Here is a 23,079-nt window from a genome sequence, read left to right as displayed (position 1 = left end):
GGCAGAAATTCTTCTTGAACTCGCCAGTCTTGCTGACAGAATAAAAGGCCAAGCGCCGTGCTACAAAAGTAACGTCTGCCTTAGTAATGAATGAGATGACTGCTGAGCTTGAACTTGGAGCACCAGGTAAAGATCTCAGAGAGGAGAACCCCTCTGGATGGAATCAGACAACAGTGTCATGAGAACCCATCAGATACCAACCACCCAGGCTTCTCTGAAACCACCACAGGGAGTGATCATGGCGCCAATCTCTCAATCCACACAGTAAAAGCAGACACTCTTGCGTGTGTTGGTATTTCTAACATCAGTGTAGATATAACCATTCTCTCATGAATTTGGGTGGGGACCTTCAGAGAGATCTAGAATCGGCTGAATGAGCCAATTTCTCTTTTATGCCAGGGATCCTAAAACATAAAGCAGGCTGCCATCCCTGGGATGGTCAAAGATTTAATGTCTGACAATATCAATTTAGGGCAAGGCTATAGGGCAAATGAAACGTCCGTGCATTGCTGGTGGGCATATAAACTGGTCAGACATTTTTCACAGCATCTAGTAAAACTAAAAATGTTTCTACCCTACCGCTCAGCAATTCTGCCTTGAAGAATACACCTCACCCAAGCTCTCACACACCTTATGCAGAAGCGCGCACACACACACGGATGTTCACGGCAACCGTGTTTGTCATAGAGGAAAACTGGGGTGAGGGGGACTAAATGTTCGTAGAGGAAAAGAAAAAATAGAATGTAGTATATTCGTATGATAAAATCTCATGGATTGACTTAAATACAATGCTAAGTGGGGAAAAAAAGAATACAGAGTAATTTGTATAGTTCACTACCATTCATCACAATTTACAAAAGGCAAACATAACTGTCTTACTTTTTATGAACATGTAGTGATTATGGGAAACAGCGCACGTACACACACACACACACACACACACATGCAAGAACATGCACATACACACATGCGCACAGGCACACATGCAGACACACACATGCACACACATATGCACGTGCCCACACAAGCACACGTGCTGGTACACCTAAGCACACACACAGACACCCACATTTGCAGACTTTTGCTTGCTCAGCTCCCAAAGCTCTATGCTGGGGTTGGATGTGGATGTTCCCTTAGTCCTTATTCCCGATTTTTACTTTAAAGACATTTAGATATGTACAATGACATCACACATGATGCACATGTTTTTGAACTTCTGGGCTAGCACAGCACCACCCAGAGCCCATCAGGGACTCTCTTGAGTAGGACGGTCTCCCCCAGGTTTTAGTGCCTTCTCTTATCCATAACATAAATACACCCCCAACCACGTCCCCGGATTATTAGAAGCTGAGGTAACTTACTACACGGATGTCCTAACACCTTCACTTCATCAATGGCGAGGTAGCCTTGATGTCCAGAAGTTACGACTTCAAAAATCACCTGGAAAGTTAAGAAAGGTGTTCATTATTCACTCATTTTGTCAACTTTTACCAAATATTTCCTATATATAAGATATGTAGTTTCAACCATTCATTGATGTTTTCCAAAAATATTAATGGAACGCCCAATATCCGCCAGCCAGTGTTCCGGGTTCTAAAACTAAAAAAACAACTAAGACTCAAACCCAGTTTGCAGGGACATGAACGGCGGTGGGTCAGACAGCACTGTACCTCAAGGACTCACCTCATAAAAGTGGGGCAGGGTACCATGGTTAAGAACTGATACGTGGAAGACAGAGGCTGAGTCATTTTCCAGAGGCGATAAGATTTAAATTGCTTTAAGATGACATATCTTCTGGTCAACTTCTTTGAGGAAACTCTAGCACCAGACTGAACCACGTGGGGCCCTAGGTTTTATACAACTAATATATACAATTAAAATTTTAAACACATTATGAAAGAAGAGGACAGGATACTAGAAGAACATATACCAGATGGCCTCCCATGAGGAAGAGGCGTTTGAGCTGAGAGCTGAAGATGAATGAGCTAACGGTGTGAAGAGGATAAGGCACCTTCCGGGGCAGGTGCAAAGGCCCTGAGGTGGACATGACGGTGGCCATGAAGAGGAGACTGCGATCTGCAGCTATAAAGGTCAGCTGTGACCCGGCTCAGAGATCCCAGGAAACACAGCACATTAGTAATACAGAGAAGAGACTATACTAGCTGAAATTCAGATGGCAGAGTATCAATTAGGAGGAGAAGGATATAAAAATCTCTGCAGTGGCAAAATCAAGAGGGCTTTATGACTGTATGGTCCTGGGAGAAGCAGGGCAATAGAAGAAGGGCAACACGCTCTGAGGTTCTCAGAATGACATTTTTGAGATGGTAGAGCCACTTCAGAGAAATTGAGGCTAAAGGAGATAAAAGAACCAGTAACAAAGTTATCAATGTTCTTAACATGATTGTCTAAAGGTGTCTGTTGTCAGGCTAGTGTTAATGATAAAAGGTCCACATGACATTATTTTCACCTCCATTTCTACACAGCACGAAACTGTGTCACCAGGGAGACCACGGCTTATGCAACATGAGGAGGGTCCGTCTAACACACAACCCAGCAGCTGCACCACTGGAGAAATGAACATTTTCATTCCTATAAAAACCTGCATATGTCAATCCCTATACACAGTACTATATATAAACTAGATAACTAATAAGGACCTACTGTATAGCACAGGGAACTCTACTCAGTGCTCTGTAATGGCCTACATGGGAAAAGAATCTAAAAATGAGTGCATATATATATATGTATCACTGACTCACTTTGCTGTACACCTGATACTAACACAGCACTGTAAATCAACTATACTCCAATAAAAATTTTTTTTAAAAACCTGCACACGAATGTTTATAGAAGCTTTTATTTATGACAGCCAGAAACTGGAAACAGTCTAGATGCTGTTCAAATGGTAAATGATTAAACCGACAGTGGTACTTCCATAGTGTGGACACACCTGACTTGGATGAATCTCCAGAGAACTGTGCTGAGTGAAAAAGCCCATCGTGAAAGATTACATGCTATTTGATTCCATTTACATAGCATCATGTAATGTCAACATTTTAGAAATGGAGGACAGATGAGTGGCTGCCAGGGCTCAGGGATGGAGGGAGAAGGAACAGGAGGGAGATGGGTGTGGTTACAAAAGGACAACAGGAGCAATCCTTGTGATGCTAGACGTGCTGAGGTCTGGACTGTGGTGATGGAGGCGCAAACCTACCCAGGTAATAAAATCGTACAGCTCATAGCAGCGTCAGTCACAACAGCGCGGAAGGAACCCAAGTGTCCACTGATGGATAAGTAGATAAGCACAATGCGGTCTACACATACTACGGAATATTATTCAGTCTTAAGAAGGACAAAAAAAATCCTGACACATGCTATGATATGGATGAACCTGGAAAACATGACGCTCAGTGAAATAAGTCAGTCCTAGAAGGGCAATACCCAGAGTAGTAAATTCATAGAGACAGAAAAGAGAATGGTGGTTGCCTGTGGCTGGGCGGAGAGGCTGGGAAGTTATTGTTTTATGGGTGCAGAGTTTCAGTTTTACAAGACGAAAGAGTTCTGGAGGTGAAGGGTGGTGATGGATTATGAATGTATTTAATACCCCTGAACCGTGCACTTAAAGATGGTTAAGATGATACATTTTAAGTGATTTGTATTTTATCACAATAAAACAGTGAAAACATTATATAGCAGGAAATATACCCACATGCATACACAAGTACAAGTAAAACTGGGGAACTCTGAAAAAGCTCTAGATTTTAACAATGTCATTGTGACATTATACTTGAGGTTTGCCAAGTGTTACCATCAGAAGAAACTGGGTGAAGTGTGCATAGGAATCTGTATTATTTTTTACTCCTGCATCTGACTCCACAATTATCCCCATAAAAGTTTCAATTTAAAAAAAGTAATTATAAGTGACCATTTACTACACACAGAATATGTTACATACCCTGGGCAGATATTACTCCACTGTCTTATTTATTATTTCACATGAAGAGATTCTTCAAGGATTCAATATTTCAAGAACAAAGAGATTTAGATACAAAGTCATGGTCCAAAAACATGCGATGCGTCTATGGCGGGTGTAACTTAAAATCCCAATCTTTCTGATTCCAAATATCGTGGCATTTTCACTACTGCCCGTTGCCTGAATGAAAACTGCAACCAAAGGACTGCATTATTTATGTTTGTGTGATGGATGCAAGCATGGAGGAAGCAATGAGCAGGACCCCCAGTGGAAAAGCTCGGGGGCTTCCCAGATAGAAGTCATCCCAGAAACACCTGCTATACTAGACGTCCCTGTGCCAGGATGCCACCAAGCTGAAATACAAAACACACAGGGGGAGGAGGGGCCCAGCAGGAGAACAGAAATGAAATGAAACTTGCTCCTGTTTAGGAGGTTAATATACATATTTTTCACTGATAGTACAGAGAAAGGAAGAGATGCACAGATATTCCTGCAATGGGATCTTGCTCATTTCTCTCTCTACTGAAGTCTGAGACAGGACAACTGAGGGGCAAAAAGCAGATGGACGCTGAGAACGAGTGGAGGAAAAAGCCTTCCCAGGGCTCTCCAGACAGGGCTCCCGGGAAACGGCCAGATCCTGCCCGGGAGGAACAGCATCTGCAGGCAGAGCAGGAACCGGCCAGATGCTCTGGTCAGAGTGGCCACAGCACAGACTGATGCCCAGTGACCCAAGAACGCCATCACTCTGGCCACGAAAAGGGTACTTTGAGAGCCAAACCCAGAAGTTCACGCATCTTTCCTGCCTTCTTCCCTCCCTCTTATACATTCATTCATCCAGTTCAAGTCTCCACCAAGCATCTCTCTACTCCAGGCGCTTGGAGTACATCACGAACGGAATAGATGAAGATCCCTTTCCTCAGCAGGTTTCTCCTTCTTCTTACCAAAAGTTATATTTTTTCCTTTATCAACTACAAGGGCTGAAGCTTTTCATAAAAATGGAATAATCCTCATTTTTAAAGGGATGCATTAACTCTTAGAATATAATGTACATACAGAAAGCATGCTTATGTGGATCTGTTTTTAAAAGTTGACACGTGTCAGTTTAATGCACCATATTTAATTGAATCCAACACAAGGCCATGGCCCTACCATGGAAAAGGAGAGAGAAAGGAAGGGGGGGAAGGAATTAGACACTAGAAAAGCCAGCTTAAAACCTCTGAATCTGTTTCTTCATCCATCACATTAAGAGAACTTAGGACCCTCAAAAGTTTTATGCCCAGAGGGCTTCCCTGGTGCCGCAGTGCTTGAGAGTCCGCCTGCCGACGCAGGGGACACGGGTTCGTGCCCTGGTCCGGGAGGATCCCACATGCCACGGAGCGACTGGGCCAGTGAGCCATGGCCGCTGGGCCTGCGCGTCCGGAGCCTGTGCTCCGCAACGGGAGAGGCCACAGCAGTGAGAGGCCCGTGTACCGCAAAAAAAAAAAAAGTTTTATGCCCAAAGATTCTGAGCCTTATTGTCCAACTATTTACTACATGCTCGGGGGTGGGGGGGGCATCAAAAAATTAGACAATTTTATGAAATATAAGCTTTAGTTGGAGAAAAAATAAGTAACAATGAAAGAACAGAAGGGAGACAAGAACAGCCAAATGACAGATGGGAACAGTATGGAGCTCGTCGGACCATGAACCTTCCCCTCCTCCTTTCTTAACCAGCCAGGATGCCCGTGATACACCCAACACTACCTCCAGCCCAGTTCTCAGCCTGCTAAGTGCAAACCCACAGATGCCTGAGCAAGCACTTACCCAGCATCTCAGCCAGGCTAGAGCCAGAGCAAGACTCAGCAAGAAGCCAATTCCCCAAATTTCCCAGCAAGATGACTCGCCAGTGAGGCCACAACCAAGAAGTGAACATAAGTTTACACCTGAAACTTTGCTGCTCTCAGTCTTCCAGCTGGAATACCAAGAAGCAAAGAAAGCCAGAGTCTGATTACAGATACACTGGAGACCAATGGACTGGCCCTTTCCTTTAACTGGAAACTTCTGAAGCAAACTTCTGAACTTGGCAGGTTCCAGCACTGACTTACAGCTAACTGCAGGGACAAAAAGAGGAAAACAATCTTTATAGATATGTTTATGGGTCTGTGTCTATACACCTGCACACAGATGCACAGACATGTAGATTTCTATAAAATAGATAAATAAAAACTTAGTATGACACCTTAGGTTTTAAACAACAGAAGGTGCATAATGTGTTGCAAGTTTGAAGCAATCACTTCAATGTTTCTTTCCAAAAAATTGAAGCACTTTTTTTTTTTTTTTTTTGCAGTACGCGGGCCTCTCACTGTTGTGGCCTATCCCGTTGCGGAGCACAGGCTCCGGACGCGCAGGCTCAGAGGCCATGGCTCACGGGCCCAGTCGCTCCGCGGCATGTGGGATCTTCCCGGACCGGGGCACGAACCCGTGTCCCCTGCCTCGGCAGGCGGACTCTCAACCACTGCGCCACCAGGGAAGCCCCTGAAGCATGTTTTTTAAAAGATCACTTTCCAGCTCTTTCTTAGAAGTTCATTTCAATTAAGGGACTTATGAGTACAAGTTTTGTTCGTTTTTTCATCAAGTTTATAATTTAGGATATAAATGTTTCAACACAAACCACGACTATAAACTGGGTATGATTTGCACTGAATGTTTGCTACTTTGAAGTAAATGTGATTAAATGAAGATATCTGAATTTAGGTGCTGTGGGACAATCATAGGTTGACGACTACCTTGAATTTACCTACCACTTGACCATTAAGAAATCGACTGTTTTTTTCCTGACAAACAACAGGGTTAAAACATGCAGTTCAAAGGATGAGGCCTGACTTAAATAGGTTCCTTAAGAACAGATTTAAGCACCCCCTGAAAAGCTTTCCTTGTCACGAACTCTTGCTGTCTGGCAAGTTTTCGATTTTGTACTATTTTCTAGCCAGTGCCCTTACCAAGAAAGTTTCAGAAGCAGAAATAGTTTTGTCTCTTTCTGTCAAATGAGGGACTACTCTATTGAAAGGACAGATATTGCTCTAGGGGAATTATAACACAGGTATGCAGAGCCCAGGGCGGGGACGGGGGTGGCAGTCAGGGGCACGTCTAAAGATGCCTGCATCCAAGAACAAATACACTGAGGTCACAGCAAACAGTAACACGAGGCCACCAACAGCACCACCGGAAAGAGAATAAAGAAAGGTGTGAAAGTTGATTTAGGGATGTGGCCATGCTTATTTTTATCAAACAGGACAGAATATACTGAAAATCTACATTAGACGTGAGACTTGGATCCCTTGAGGGAAACACACCAAATCTTTTCTTTATTAAAAAAATGAATCATTCAAAAAACATTTATTTATCATATACATCCATGTCCCAGGTACATTTTGTACATATTATCTAATTTTTTCTCAGTCAACCATATGAGGTAGATAATATTAACTCCCCTTTAGGGATGAGTAGGCAGACTCAGTAAGGTTAAGGAATGTTTCTGAGGTCATGCAATCAGGGTATAATTCTAGGTCTATTTTACTTCCAAGTCTGGGCTTCTTTCATGTTACCCAACTGCCTAATCTAGCAGGTATGAGAGACTATATATGTAGAATACATAGACATATACGTATGCACATACACATACACACACACATATATAATATATAACCATGCATACACACACATATATATACATACACACAAATATATATGACTTTTAATGCATAGATGTACATATGTTCTAAATTCTTCACTTCCAGATTGAACTAAGAAATGTAGTCATCATCTATTTGACCTAGAAATAAAGATGCAAGGGACAGTTATATGACACAGTTTTAACAATGCCAGTTTTAAGACAAGGGTCAGCAAACTACAGCAAACGGACCAAATCTGCCCCAACCTCTGTTTCTGTCTGGCCCACAAACTAAGGATGGTTTTTACAGTTTTCACTGGTAGGAGGAAATCAAAAGAAGAAGATTTTGTGATACATGAAAAGTAGATGAAATTCCAATTTCCATGTCGGAAAATAAAGCTTTCTTGGAAGGCAGGCACGCTTATTCATTTACGGATTGTCTACAGCGACTCTCACACAATCACAGCACAGTGGAGTCGCTGCCACAGAGACCATCTGGCCCGAAAAGCCTGAAATATTTACTATCCAGCCTCCTGCTTTAAGAGGAAGCTTTCCTGCTTTGCTCACCAACAGGCTGCCATTACTCTAGATAACAAGAAAGCACACATGGATAGCAGTAGTTCGTCTCAGCCAAATACAATATGCTTTGCACTTCCTGGGGGAGCCTTGAACTCTAGCAATAACGGAGAAAGCCCTCTCCTGGCTTGACTTGTTTCAGCTCTTATATACGGGTGGTGTTTTAAATGCCCACGTAGCATTGGAGTATCATTACCAATTTTTAAAAGCATAATTGCAATATACCAAAACAAAACCATAGACACGAATTACTTGATAGACCTCAAAACACTGTCTTAAAAATTAAATTAAAAAATGAAGGAAAATCCAGCTCATTTAGAAGGCAAATCCTCTATAAATAAGCTAAACTACTGAGAATTTATAACACTTTTGTATTCCAACCTGACTCTCAGATCTCATTCTGCACAATGTCCTTTGGCATTAGCTCGATTACAGCTAAATGTTTTTATTTGTTTTTACCAAACACATACATTTTTAGGAAAAATGCCTTTGCTCTCTAGCCTAATCTAAGCTATGATTATTTGAAAAGTTGAAAGCTGAAGTGGGGGATGGGTATGATGGAATCACAGAGCCAAATTACCCTATTCTGGAATAATTTTGTCATCACACAGTATTTAATCTTACCTCACTTTTTTTTTTGGTGGGAGAAATTTTGCTTAACAGAAAATAAAATGAATCCTCATTATTTGCTGATTCTGAATTTGTCTACTCGTTAGTTTTTTCGAAACCCCAAAATCAATACCTGCAAAGCATTCCTGGTCACTTGTGAACGTGGACAGAGAGGCAAAGGTTGGCGTCGCCGGACACACACATCCCAGCAGAGGCCGGGCAAGGAGAAGCTCTGCCTTCCAGCTTCCCTTCTCCTGCCACTAACAAGTGTCCTTATCCTCGTCTAAATGTGTCACATTTTCACCTTTTTGTGCCTTTTACTGGCGATGCTGCTATTTAAGATGGCCCCCAGCGCAATGCTGAAACGCTGTCTGGTATCGCCAAGTGCAAGAAGGCTGTGATGTGTCTTACAGAGAAAACGTGTGTTAAATAAGCTTCCTTCACGCCTAAGCCTAGCACTCTGGGCCAAGTTCACTGTTAAGAATCAATGATACACATTAAATAAGGCATCTTTACAGAAACACACATAAACCAAGGTTAGGTATTGATCAGTTGATGAAAGTCTTGTGACCACAGGCTCTCAACACGGGACTAATGCCCTATGTCCCCCAGAAGCAGTAGTCCAGTGTTTACTCATTGGGCACTCACTGTGATGTTTAGAACAAAACTGTATTCGTGTGTTTGGATTCACACCGAGACCCACTTCTATCAAAGTTCTTGGTCACTGGAAGGACTCAATGCTCATTTTTGCTCTCAGTTCCCAGATATTACTGGCAGCCATGGGATGTAAAGACATGTAGACTAGAGAGAATCCATATTCTTTCAACCACTCAACAAATAACATCTCAGGAGACAAGACGGTGCAGCTCCACCATCTTTGGAGCCTTGGGGAAAAGCCACTGCCTTTCAGGTAGGAAGCAACTGGTTAAACCACTCACTAGTGCTGTTTTGTTTGCTCATGGAAAGCCATCCTGGATCTGAGTCTGCCAAACAGGAGATGGGAAGAAGTTTAACACTGCAACATCTCCAATGTTCCCTGCTTTAGTGAGGAGCAAAATTAGCTTTCCACGCTGCCACTTTCCCTGCCACGTGTAAGCAAAGCGAAGGTGTTATCTCACCAACACAAACACTCCCCACAGAAGATGGGCTGGTGGAAACTGTCAGTCCCCTAGAACAAAGGGGATTCCGTGGCATCTGTCTGTCCTCCCACACAGAGCCTTGTAGCTCCTTTCTGGTTTTGGTTTAAATAAAAAGCTAAGGTGGATCATATTCACAAAAACTGATTTCTTTTTATCCAAATAAGTTAAATAAAAAACAAAAACATAGGAAAAGAAAAGTTTCTGTAATGATGAAGAGTCAAAGCAAAACCACAAACGATAGACCTTACCAAATCAGGAACGAAGTACTGAAACCTTTGTTTATATGCACATTTCTTTTTAGCATTGTTATTTTATTTATTTATTTTTGGCTGTGTTAGGTCTATGTTGCTACGCGCGGGCTTTCTCTAGTTACAGCAAGCAGAGGCTACTCTTCGTTGCATTGCACGGGCTTCTCATTGCCGTGGCTTCTCTTGTTGCGGAGCACGGGCTCTAGGTGTGCGGGCTTCAGTAGTTGTGGCTCAGGGGCTTAGGTGCTCTGGGGCATGTGGGATCTTCCCAGACCAGGGCTCGAACCCGTGTCCCCTGCATTGGCAGGCAGATTCTTAACCAGTAAGTCACCAGGGAAGTCCATGAACATGTTATCAAAGTAAAGTTAAAACCTACTTTCTCTCCGTTAAAGGCATTCAAAGGATAAGATTCAAAATGAAGCTAATTATCAGTGCTTTGTCTTGCCATTTAGGACATTCTGAAATGATGTCATCTATTTTTTCTACCAGTAAATAACACAACTTTCTTCACTTTTGTGTTTTCCCTTTCCCTTTTGAAAAGAAGTATTGTTCTTTTCCAATCTTTTCTAATCATGGCTCACATGCCCATTCTATAAAATGGGATATGTAAGAAAATTAAGGCAGAGAGAAAAAAATAGGAAAGTGATAAGGAAAAGTGCTCAGAAGCAAGAAGTGACAGACCACAGAGAAGTGGAAGATGTTCACCCAGAAGAAGGACTTGTCCTTGATCATCAAATAACAAATAGAAACTGAGAAGGAAACCCAGAGACATGGTAAGCTTTGCAAAATAAATATCTAAAATATTATCTTTGAAGATACGAAACTGTCACATGACTCCCTCTGCTTCTTCCTAAATGCAGCTCTGAGTCTGTAGTAGAGTGACAGCTTCATATGTCCTCACTGATTTCTTAAAACTCATCTTTTTTAAGCACAAAATGCTGAGGACAGGAGTACCTGCTTAGAATAGCTTTCCTGTTCGAGACAGGGTTCTATTTCACTGCCACATCTAATTCCCCGTGTCCTCCTAGAGGGACGAAGCAATTCGATTGTCTTGCACTTGGTACGAAGCAATTCAATGGTCACGCACTTGGAATAATGGCCATAAGCTAAGGAATTTATGGAGTCAGGGAATGTTCTCTTTTTCCATCAGTACATATCAGGATTTCCCAAGGTGCTCCGGGGAATACTGGACTCGAGATGCTCTGCTAAAGCCAAACGGATGTGCACGCTCCAGCTAGGCACCTGCACCTGCCATGTGTCACCCGAGGAGATGCAGAAACCCTCCCGGGCTCTGAAAGGCCTGGCAGTACAGAATGTGTTCTACTTCGCATAAATCAGTGCTTCTTCCCATTCGGTTGACCGGTGCCTTTTAACCTTCCTTGGAGCACAGTCTGGAAAACACTCATCCACGCAGACCTTAAACACTGTCTCTGGGCAGCAAATGCCTGCCGAGCGGCTGCCACTCGGCGTGGCTTACGTGACCTTCTAATGAAATAAGTGGGTTGAAGGCCAGTCCAGCGAAGAAAGCGAGGCTGCCGTACAGGAGTCCAGGAGGGAGTGTGATGGGAAGGGGTGGGAAAGATCAAGCATCTCCTATTCCCTCACCCCCTCGTCCACCAGGAAAGATAGCAGACAGGTAAAGGGTAAATCTTCGCTTAGCCTCCCCAAAGTGCTGGCCCCTTGATAAGCTCAGTGCACGGAGAACTGAGAGCACGGATCCTCGCCTCCTCTCCTGTCAGGCCCTTCGGTGCTTCTAAGGGACTTGTTTTTACAGGAGGCTCTGGAGCAACCAGAAGGCCAGTATCTTCCCTGACTTCACCTTCCCATCCCTCTTGTCACTGCCCACAGCCTGGCAGAACACCTTTACTGAGGGGCCTGGGGGAGGGATTTCAAGGCCGCCTGTGCATTTTTTCCTTTTCAAAGCAACCATTTGTATTAAAGATCACTGCCCTCCTGGCCTCCGACAGGACTCAGAATCACTATCTCCAAAAGCAGGGAGAAAGGCAGTGAGTGTGGGGTTCCAGGGGTGTCTCTGGGTGCAGGTGGGGTTAAGAACCCAGAAGAATCCATCAGAGGCCTCGGAAACTTGCAGGTGGACAAGAGGAGAGAGGAGGGGAGAAGAAACAGAATCAAAGTGAAATCTTTTTTTAATCGGCACAATAAAGTAAAAGGGTGCTTGTGAGAGGAACGTGCTATTCTTAAAATGGCAAAAGGCAGTGTCTAAATCAAAGGAAGCAGGTGTCACAGCCCAGGTGCCCTGGTGAAAGCAGGTAGCCCGCACTTATGCTGCCACCTAACAGAGGGGCAGGTTCTACGTCACAGCAGTTAGGACAAACACTAATTAAGTAATTAAATACATGTTAATCACCAGATACTTGATGATTTATGTGTTAATGAACAGTAATTAACCTGCAATTAGCTGTATTCCATGCAGATTACCCTTGTGATGTGTACTGGTAGAATGTTATTTTCCCTTAAATAGGAAACGCTCCATAAAGTGGCAAGAACACTTGACTCTGCTAAGAACCATTTTGAAACTCTACACATGCTAATCTAGGTCATGTTAGCAGAAAGGTTATAAAAACAAAGAGGTGCCCAAGAGAACCCACTATGTTTATCCAAAGTACACAGTGCAGTGGTGTTTGGTTGCACCGAGAACCTCCCCAAATCCAACGATTTACAAGACTCAGACTCTGACCAAGAAGAGAAATCAACTCAGTATCTTGCAGCCAAAGATGAGGGAGAAATGGACACTCTTGACAAAAGCATGGGAGGATCAGGTACAGGACAGACAGAAGGAACCCAGCCCAGCACCCCCGTTCCTGGTCCGCCCGCCCAGAGCACCTGCTCCCCAGGTGTAGGCAGAGTGCCCAGAGCACCACGATAGCAGTTCCAGGGCTAACATGCTAGAATGTTCTGGCGGGAAAGCCCTTGCTTCATCCCGTTTCATCCACTGTTTCACTGAAGGATTTGTTCCCAGAACCCTTTTTCATTGCATACCTTCTGCCATCGCACCAAACACACTTAAGGAGTGACTTGGCAGGAGAAAGCACTCGACTATTACCTGCTTCCCTTTTTTTCTGTTTTCCACAAATCTGAACCTCCAGAAACTACCACCATTTATTGAGAGGCCAGCACATCCAAAATGTGTTCTTCCATTCATCTCCACACCCTGCCCTGTCTTTATATTTAGTCCCATAATTAGGAAGGCTCAGTACATTTAAGTTGCCCAAGCTTATAAGTAAACAGGGCTCATATTCAAATCCAGTTCTGTCTGATGCAAAGCGTATGTTCTTTTACTGCAGTATGATGCGGCTCATTTACAAGCAATATTGTAATATGAAATCTTTTAAGACTTAATTCATCCATCTTAATTCTTAGATCAAAACTACTTTACAAAGTGTGAAAAGCATCATATAAAGTACTATATGAATATAAAATATTTTAATATACTAGTATTTCAAGCATGTGCTCACTCTACATTAATTTTTTAGATCTCTGTCATGTATCTTGCAGCCTAAATACTAATGGGACGTCTGGGGGAAGCAGAGTCCCTGTGCAGAGAGAGAGGGTCTCTCAAACATTATCACCTCCTTTAAATGTCCATGTCCTATTATCTTGTCCTCAGCTTTTGGTCTCAGAAACAGCCTATCTGTATATTAAGAATGCATCATTTGGATACTGACTCTTATGAACTATGTTCATAAAAGAAAACGTCACAGGCATGCACGTACACGTGATACCAGAAAAATAATTTTGTGTATTTTGCAATTAGAAATATAATAGTCACCTAAAGCAGAAGCACATCCTCAGGCTAGTAAAAAACTCCTGATGGAGAAATCTGTCTGGGAAATTGATTTAGAAGCAGATGGCTCCTGCATAAGTCAGGTTTTTACGAACATCAGGATATGACAGGCATTTCCTTAGTAAAGGTGTGCTCGCCCCACGGGTGCAGCGGGGAAGCCCCCATCCAGGGCAGTGCTGCCTGAACACGGAAAACTGATTTTTCCAGCTTTTTTTCTGATCACCTCCAGTTCAGCTGCCATCTGGAGCCAAGGATGGAAATAGGATTGGTAGGTATTCTCCTTCCTCTCCACCTGTTGATACAATGTATTTTCCCCATGCCAACTGGGAACATCAAGTCTTAACATGGTGATTTTAAGGTCTATCTCAGCATTGGGGAAATTTCCTGCTGACATCTCTCGTGTCGTCTACTGAGTGCCATTTATCTAATAGTTTATGTTACTATTAGGGTAATGACTTCACTATGTTTACTGCCCAGCAGATAAAGGGGAGAAAAGAGGGAAGTACAACCTTAACTCTGCCTTTAAAACGTGAAAGGCTGAGGCTTGGTGAGACTCCTTGGGAATTAAATGAACAAATGCATTTCCAGTGGATCCAGATGCTTAACAAACTTTGATCACCAGGTTCTTAAACATTTAGCAACACTGGTTTAAAGAATCTCTGCAAATCCACCTTTAAACCCAGAGTATGAAACTAACAATCACCCAGTGAACCAAAAAGCTATAATGAGAACTACATTCCAGTTGAATACGGTAAAGCAGGTAGTGCTCAGCAATGTGACAGAGGTCACAGTGAGGAGCAGGAGAGTTTGGGGGTGAGGGTCAGAGGCTCACAATTGGGAAGGCAAAATATTTTATTCAAAAGAGCTCAAGGGGCTTCCCTGGTGGCGCAGTGGTTAAGAGTCCGCCTGCTGACGCAGGGGACGCGGTTCATGCCCCGGTCCGGGAAGATCCCACATGCCGCGGAGCCGCTGGGCCCGTGAGCCATGGCCGCTGAGCCTGCACGTCCGGAGCCTGTGCTCCGCGACGGGAGAGGAGGCCACAACAGTGAGAGGCTCGCGTACCAAAAAAAAAAAAAAAAAAAAAAAAAAAATCTGATAACAATTCATTCATTGGTATACAGGCTAGGCTACGAAAAAGCAACTGTATGGATTGCATGAGGTGACCGTAAACCAATCACATTGCTGCTTCTTCGCTATCGATGCATGAATTTTTACAACTGTAAATAATGAGTTTACTTTTCACATTATCTTTTCATTATTGTTATCTAGTGTTAGTAATACATATAACATCTATGGTGTTTGTATCATATGAGACACTATTGATGTAGGTACTGACACATGATTCATCTTACAAACAGATGACGTAAACTTAATGTATCAATAAATACAGTACAGTACCATAAATGTATTTTCTCTTCCTTATGATTTTCTTAATAACATTTTCTCTTCTTTAGCTTATTTTACTGTAAGAATATAGTATATAATACACATAACACACAGAATATGTGCTAATTGACTTTTCATGTTATTGGTGAGGATTCTGGTCAACAGTGGGCTATCAGTGGTTAAGTCTGGGCGGAGTCAAAAGTTACATATGGATTTTCAATTGTGTGTGTGTTGGGGGTCAGCACCCTTAAGCTCCACACTATTCAAGGGCCAACTGTAGTTTGATAATTCCTTTTAAAGGCCGATCTCCTGAGACTGTTGATAAATTAAATCATTCCTTTAGTTCTGACTGTCTGAGCCAGGTGTGTTCAAGGCTATTATGGGCTGAGTGCTGTGTCCCTTTCAAATCCATATGTTGAAGCCCCAACTCCCAAAGTGATAGAATTGGGAGATGGAGCATCAGAGAGGTGATTTTGCTTAGCTGAGGCAATGAGGGTGGAGCTCCATAATGGGATTAGTGCCCTTATAAGAAGAGGAAGAGAGACCAGGGCTCTCTCTGCTGCACACATAGGGAGGTCATCTGAGCACACACAAGAAGAGCAGAACACGGCCTCCATAAGCCAGGAAGGGGGCCCTTAACAATAACGGAATCTGAGGGCCCCTTATTTTGGACTTTTCAGCCTCCAGAGATGAGAAATAAAGGTTTGTTGTTTAAGCCACCCAGATTGTGGGCTTTTGTTTTTCTTTTTGTCACAGCAGCTCAAGCTGACTAAGACAAAGGCAAAACAAAAATTTAAGATCTGGATTGTAGCCAGTGTCAAAACTAAATGAACGCACCAGGCTCTGGCAGCCGTGGAGCCCCACAAGGGCTCACTCCTAGAGGTTTTGGGTGTGCATTGCTGAAGGGAAAGAGAAGAAGATCAGGGCAAAGGTGAGCAGGACAGACCTTCTGATCTTGTCTAGATGCCTGGAGACCAAAGAAGAGTCCAGTGCAGGTTCCAGAGGGGAACTAGCTAGGCCTTCTCTACTGTGGAAAGGTCCCCTCCAAAAGAAGTTTCTAAAAACACTCAGCCTCTTAGCCTAGTCCATCATACACAGCCTTATGAAGCCTGCCTTAGCCAAACCCACTTCCCTTGCTTCGGGAAGGTCCCCTCCAAAAGAAGTTTCTAAAAACACTCAGCCTCTTAGCCTAGTCCATCATACACAGCCTTATGAAGCCTGCCTTAGCCAAACCCACTTCCCTTGCTTCCATTTTAATCCTACAAAAGAAGAAACTTTGTCCCAAAGGCCATATTTTTGAATTATACCCTGATTGGTTATCAATATATTTATAAAAAAGAAGGATATTCAGTAAGTAGAGCATTTTCCCTCTGCAAGAAAAACTACTTTTTAACCCTTTTTTTTTTGTTTTATACATAAAAACAGCACATGTACATTGGGGAAAATTTAGAATATGACAGATGACAGAAAGAAAAAATTCAAGTCACTAGCTGGGGAGATACTACTTAATATATTTATTTCACCATATAGTTTAATTATATATGTATTTATATATAATTAATACATATTAATATTATAGGTGTTTATATATAATTAATTCGTATTAATATATATTGATACACAATAATACATATTAATATTATTAATACATATTAATGTATAATTAATACATATTTGTACATATATTTAATTTAAAATTGAATTTAACCTACTGCTTTATGATTTTTTACCAGTTTTACCCACTTAAGAAAATAAGCTGAGATAACATCATGAAATGATCTTTCATAACGTTATTCTTAACTGTTGCAAAATGAATTTTTGTATTGAGGTAGCATAGATGAACTCATCCTCTGTTGTAAGAAATGTAACACTGCTCCTGGTGTTTCATTATTATAAATACACTGCCGTGAATAACCTTGTAGCTAACTGTTTGCTACCACTATTCATTATTTCCTTAGGATGAACTCCTAACAGTAGATTGCTAAAATTAGACTTATTTAAATATTTAACATTTTTAAAATGTATTGCCCAAGTGCACTCTAAAAGGATTTTAACAATTTACACGTGTGCTAACACAGCTTTTACTACCCCTTAATTTCCATTCAAGAGACATTTAAATACCAGAAATTGTTGCAGGTACGAGGGCACAAAGATAAAACAAGCACAGTGGAGAAAGGACAGCCTCTTCAATAAGTGGTGCTGGGAAAACTGGACAGGTACATGTAAAAGTATGAGATTAGAACACTCCCTAACACCATACACAAAAATAAGCTCAAGGGCTTCCGTGGTGGCGCAGTGGTTGGGAGTCCGCCTGCCAATGCAGGGGACACGATTTCGTGCCCTGGTCCGGGAGGATGCCACGTGCCGTGCAGCGGCTGGGCCCGTGGGCCATGGCTGCTGAGCCTGCACGTCTAGAGCCTGTGCTCCGCAGCGGGAGAGGCCACAGTGGTGGGAGGCCCGCGTACCAAGAAAAAAAAAAAAGAAACTCAAAATGGATTAATGACCTAAATGTAAGGCCAGAAACTATCAAACTCTTAGAGGAAAACAAAGGCAGAACACTCTATGATATAAATCACAGCAAGATTCTTTTTGACCCACCTCCTAGAGAAATGGAAATAAAAACAAAAATAAACAAATGGGACCTAATGAAACTTCAAAGCTTTTGCACAGCAAAGGAAACCATAAACAAGACCAAAAGACAACTCTCAGAATGGGAGAAAATATTTGCAAATGAAGCAACTGACAAAGGATTAATCTCCAAAATTTATAAGCAGCTCATGCAGCTCAATAACAAAAAAACAAACAACCCAATCCCAAAATGGGCAGAAGACCTAAATAGACATTTCTCCAAAGAAGATAGACAGACTGTCAACAAACACATGAAAGAATCCTCAACATCATTAATCATTAGAGAAATGCAAATCAAAACTACAATGAAATATCATCTCACACCAGTCAGAATGGCCATCATCAAAAAATCTAGAAACAATAAATGTTGGAGAGGGTGTGGAGAAAAGGGAACACTCTTGGTTAATTTTATTTTATTTATTTATTTAATTTTGCGGTATGCGGGCCTCTCACTGTTGTGGCCTCTCCCGTTGAGGAGCACAGGCTCTGGACGCGCAGGCTCGGCGGACATGGCCCATGGGCCCAGCCGCTCCGCGGCGTGTGGTATCTTCCCAGACTGGGGCACGAACCCATGTCCCCTGCATCGGCAAGCAGACACTCAACCACTGCGCCACCAGGGAAGCCCGAAAAGGGAACACTCTTGCACTGCTGGTGGGAATGTGAATTGGTACAGCCACTATGGAGAACAGTATGGAGGTTCCTTAAAAAACTACAAATAGAACTACCATATGACCCAGCAATCCCACTACTGGGCATATACCCTGAGAAAACCATAATTCAAAAAGAGTCATGTACCAAAATGTTCATTGCAGCTCTATTTACAATAGCCCGGAGATGGAAACAACCTAAGTGTCCATCATCGGATGAATGGATAAAGAAGATGTGGCACATATATACAATGGAATATTACTCAGCCATAAAAAGAAATGAAATTGAGTTATTTGTAGTGAGGTGGATGGACCTAGAGTCTTTCATACAGAGTGAAGTAAGTCAGAAAGAGAAAGACAAATACCGTATGCTAACACATATATATGGAATCTAAGAAAACAAAATGTCATGAAGAACCTAGGGGTAAGGCAGGAATAAAGACAGAACTACTAGAAAATGGACTTGAGGATATGGGGAGGGGGAAGGGTGAGCTGTGACAAAGTGAGAGAGTGGCATGGACATATATACACTACCAAACGTAAAATAGATAGCTAGTGGGAAGCAGCCGCATAGCACAGGGATATCAGCTCAGTGCTTTGTGACCACCTGGAGGGGTGGGATAGGGAGGGAGGGAGGGAGGGAGACGCAAGAGGGAAGAGATATGGGGACATATGTATATGTATAACTGATTCACTTTGTTATAAAGCAGAAACTAACACACCATTGTAAAGCAATTATACCCCAATAAAGATGTAAAAAAAAAAAAAAACAGCACAGAATTTACAGCCCATTTATTACCATGATCAAACCCAGGGATAGAGGAACTGGGATTGATAAATCTTCCCTAATAAACACCAAGCCTGCAGAGTGGGTTCCTGGGCGCCGATCATGCCGCTCAGATGACAAGCGGCCCTTGAGAAGACTCAGTCTCTCCTCCCTGGGTCTAGCCAAGCACCTCAATTAACCATGAGAGATGATCTTGGACACATGTTCCCATTGGCTTCCGAGGGAGCCAAAGGAATTAAGAAAGAGAAAATCAAAATACTGCAATTCTTTAATGCACCCTCTTAGTTGGAAATTAATTGAGTTCTTAATGTGAAGTTATTTTCAAAGAGGCTGTGGACAAAAGGAGAAAGCACACAGAACGCCACCGTCACTAATTTCCCACCTTTGACACCAAGTCGGGATGCTCTTGGGGCACAGGCCCTCTCCGAGAGGACGGAGAGACCAGCGGGACCTCCTTGGTACCACTTTCTAATTGCTTCTGGCCTGCACCCTTCATTTCCTTTAAGTGCCCACTCCAGGTGGGCAATGTGGTCCCAACAGTACATCCCACAGAGCAGCTCCTCCATGACAAGGACTCGGTCTACATGCCATTTTCTTCCCATTGCTGATGGGGTGGGAGCAGGGCCCTGCATCTCACCAGCTGACCTCCACTACGGCTCACTTCCTAATGACCCATGATTCCTGAGATCCACTCATGGAAGAAGAGACTTTTACTTCTACCATCAAGTGCTCTGTCTCCCTGGGTCAGATGTGGCTACTTAACATAGAAAGTAAAACATCCTTGCAGAAGGCAATTCCTGCCCTGCTGCAGGTGGCTGCTTTTATTTTCTTAAATAGATATATAAATAAACAAGTCTGAATGGTGCATTCTACTCATTTCTCTAAGTAATGTAAAAACAAAGCCTTAATACACTCCCTATCCACGAGCATAAGCTTTCCTCACCTTGGTCTAAAAATACCAACACTTCTAATATAGTCTCTGATTAGACTAATATAAAACTGATTTATATTTTCAGAAGTTAGAGGATGCATCAAAACAGGAAATGAAAAATAAAGGGCATACCTGATAAAAGTTAGGCCAGAAAGTACTGATGGCCAACTCTGCCCTGTTCCATGTACGGTTTGGGTCTCCAGATATATTCCAAATAGGGTTCCCCAAAGGTCCGTTATTGACCTTCACGTAGACATTGAGTAACCCGGGAGCAGAATTACTCTTGCTGGATACAAAGTAGTGAAAATCAATGCAGTGGGTGTCATTTTCTTTGAGCTGAGGTAAGAGGAGGTGGGCTCTCTGTCCCTCAGATCTCCCAGACGTGTTCACCAACATGAAGGAGCCTGCGAAAAGAAAATCAAAGGACGGTCACAACCGGAAACACTACTTCCTGCTCGTACCTGAAAAGTAACCATCATTTCCATGGGTCGACACTGCAGTTCCACACATCTGACCTTGGCTTTGAAAGTCCCACCTCTTTCACACCTTTTCATCCCCAAAGTGCTCTCAAGGTCAGTGGGGATGGCAAATTCCCTTGATGTCACTGCAATTAGTTTCCTAAATAATAGGTATATGCATGGTTTGCAGATCTGCACTGGTCGATCTGGTGGTCACTAGCCACATGGAGTTTTTTTTTTTAATTAATTAAAATTCTATAATATTGAGTCATATTTTAGATTCCACATATAAGTGATATCACATGGTATTTGTCTTTGTCTTTCTGACTTACTTCACTTAGTATGATAATCTCTAGGTCCATCCATGTAGCTTCAAATGCCATTATTTTGTTCTTTTTTATGGCTGAGTAATATTCCATTGTGTGAGTGTGTGTGTGTGTGTGTGTGTGTGTGTGTGTTGTGTGTGTGTGTATATATATAAAATATATTATTATATATACATCACATCTTCTTTATTCATCTGTCAATGGACATTTAGGTTGTTTCCATGTCTTGGCTATTGTGAATAGTGCTACTATGAACATAGGGGTGCATGTATTTTTTGAATTGTAGTTTTGTCTGGATATATGCCCAGGAGTGGAATTGCTGGAGCATATGGAGGAGGGTTGGACTGGGAACTTGGGGTTGGTAGATGAAAATTATTACATATGGAATGGATAACAACAAAGTCCTACTGTATAGCAAAGGGAACTATATTCAAAATCCTGGGATAAACCATCATGGAAAAGAATATGAAAAAGAATATACATATGGATAACTGAGCCGCTTTGCTGTATAGCAGAAATTAACACAACACTGTAAATCAACTAGACTTCAATTAAAAAAAAAAGAGATGAATTAAAAAAAATTCAGCACCTGGACAAAAAAAAAAAAAAGTTCTGTAATATTGAAAGTGTAGGTCCTCAGCCCCAGGAACCACATTTCAAGCGCTCAATAGCCACATGGGGCCAGTTGCTACCATACTGGGCTGCACAGATATTGAACTTTTCCATCATCCCTAAACAACGCTGTTCTACAATGGTGCCACCACTGAGTAATCGCAGACACTCTGAGGTTCTCACATAATCTAGAGAAAGGGAACAGATTGTTCTGGTTTGTGGAATCTTAGAAAATTGGCCTGATGATACTCCTTGTCATCAATATAACATGATTTTCTTGCAGCTCAGCACCCATCCCCCCAACTACTGTCACAACTGGCTTCTCCTCAACTAGGGGTGTTCTCATAATGGGGGGATGACAGAGTTTACCGATCAATGGCTGTGCCCATGGGGGACAGTCGTTCACAGAAGTCTCTGTGAGCTCCTTGTTTTCAACTTTTCATCCAGGGCACTAACCCACCCATGAGTGCTGAAGAGTTTCCAGATGGATTCAAGCTTCCCAGATACCCTGACCTTGGGAAAGGTCACTTGGACTTTCTCCATGCCTAAGATCACCAGAAATAGCAACTAAAATAAATACATGAATTTTATATATCACACAAAGAAAGGTAAATCAAAATGTTCTAAGATGAACGGGAAAACAGGTCATCACAAGCCTTCTTGAGCAGAGAGGAAAACATGTATGGAAATTCTGAGGCGGGGGAAGTACAACTAAATTTGGAAAATAAAGATTAAAAAAAACACTACTCAGGGTGGTTGGACTCATGGTTTCTACGGCATGAAGAGACTATTACCCTCAGTTGAGTATTCCTTTAAAAACGTCCCTCATTGAACCATAATTTTCAAGGAGGTGTGTGTATGCACGTTTGCGGGTATATATATGTTAGTAAACACCCACACGTATCTATAAAGATACATACACAATCTCAGAAAAAGTGTGGAAATTTTCTCTCATCCACAAGCTGTGATTTCCTAAACAGCAAAATGAGAACACTACTTTTCCCAGGGAATTATCAGGAGGACTAAATAAAAACCAGGAATGTAGATATATCCTTTATAAATTAATAGACTATTGTTAAAGGATCAATATTACAAAATGTTTGCTTCTGGCTATTACCTCTCAGGGCCCCTTCATGAGATGAGCTAGTGTTAATGCCATGTAAGAAAAATAGGAACTGAGTCACAGAGAGATGAGGACGCATCTTAGCCAGGCTTTAGGATGAGTCAGTGGCAAAATCAGAACTTGGGGCCTCTGGGTTTCCAGCCCATTACTCATCCTGCTACCCTCCAATAACTCCACATTTC

General features: G+C 42.3%; 1 protein-coding gene across 2 annotated transcripts in view; it reads right to left on the bottom strand.

Moving 5' to 3' along the window:
• The window catches only part of PTPRM (protein tyrosine phosphatase receptor type M), a 753,685-nt gene that overhangs the window by 456,847 nt on the left and 273,759 nt on the right, over positions 1–23,079 (bottom strand). For both annotated transcript variants that reach the window (XM_060121788.1, XM_060121789.1), the window contains exons 3-4: positions 20,511–20,782; positions 1,362–1,440 (exon numbers count right to left, since the gene is read on the bottom strand). In XM_060121788.1, coding sequence (XP_059977771.1) covers positions 1,362–1,440; positions 20,511–20,782 — 351 coding nt within the window. The remainder of the gene's footprint in view (positions 1–1,361; positions 1,441–20,510; positions 20,783–23,079) is intronic.

This window comes from Lagenorhynchus albirostris, chromosome 14, assembly GCF_949774975.1.
Source record: "Lagenorhynchus albirostris chromosome 14, mLagAlb1.1, whole genome shotgun sequence".
In the NCBI taxonomy this organism is placed as follows: Eukaryota; Metazoa; Chordata; class Mammalia; order Artiodactyla; family Delphinidae; genus Lagenorhynchus; species Lagenorhynchus albirostris.
The sequence above is the reverse complement of the archived record's forward strand: the minus strand, read 5'-3'. Positions and strand labels throughout refer to the sequence as shown.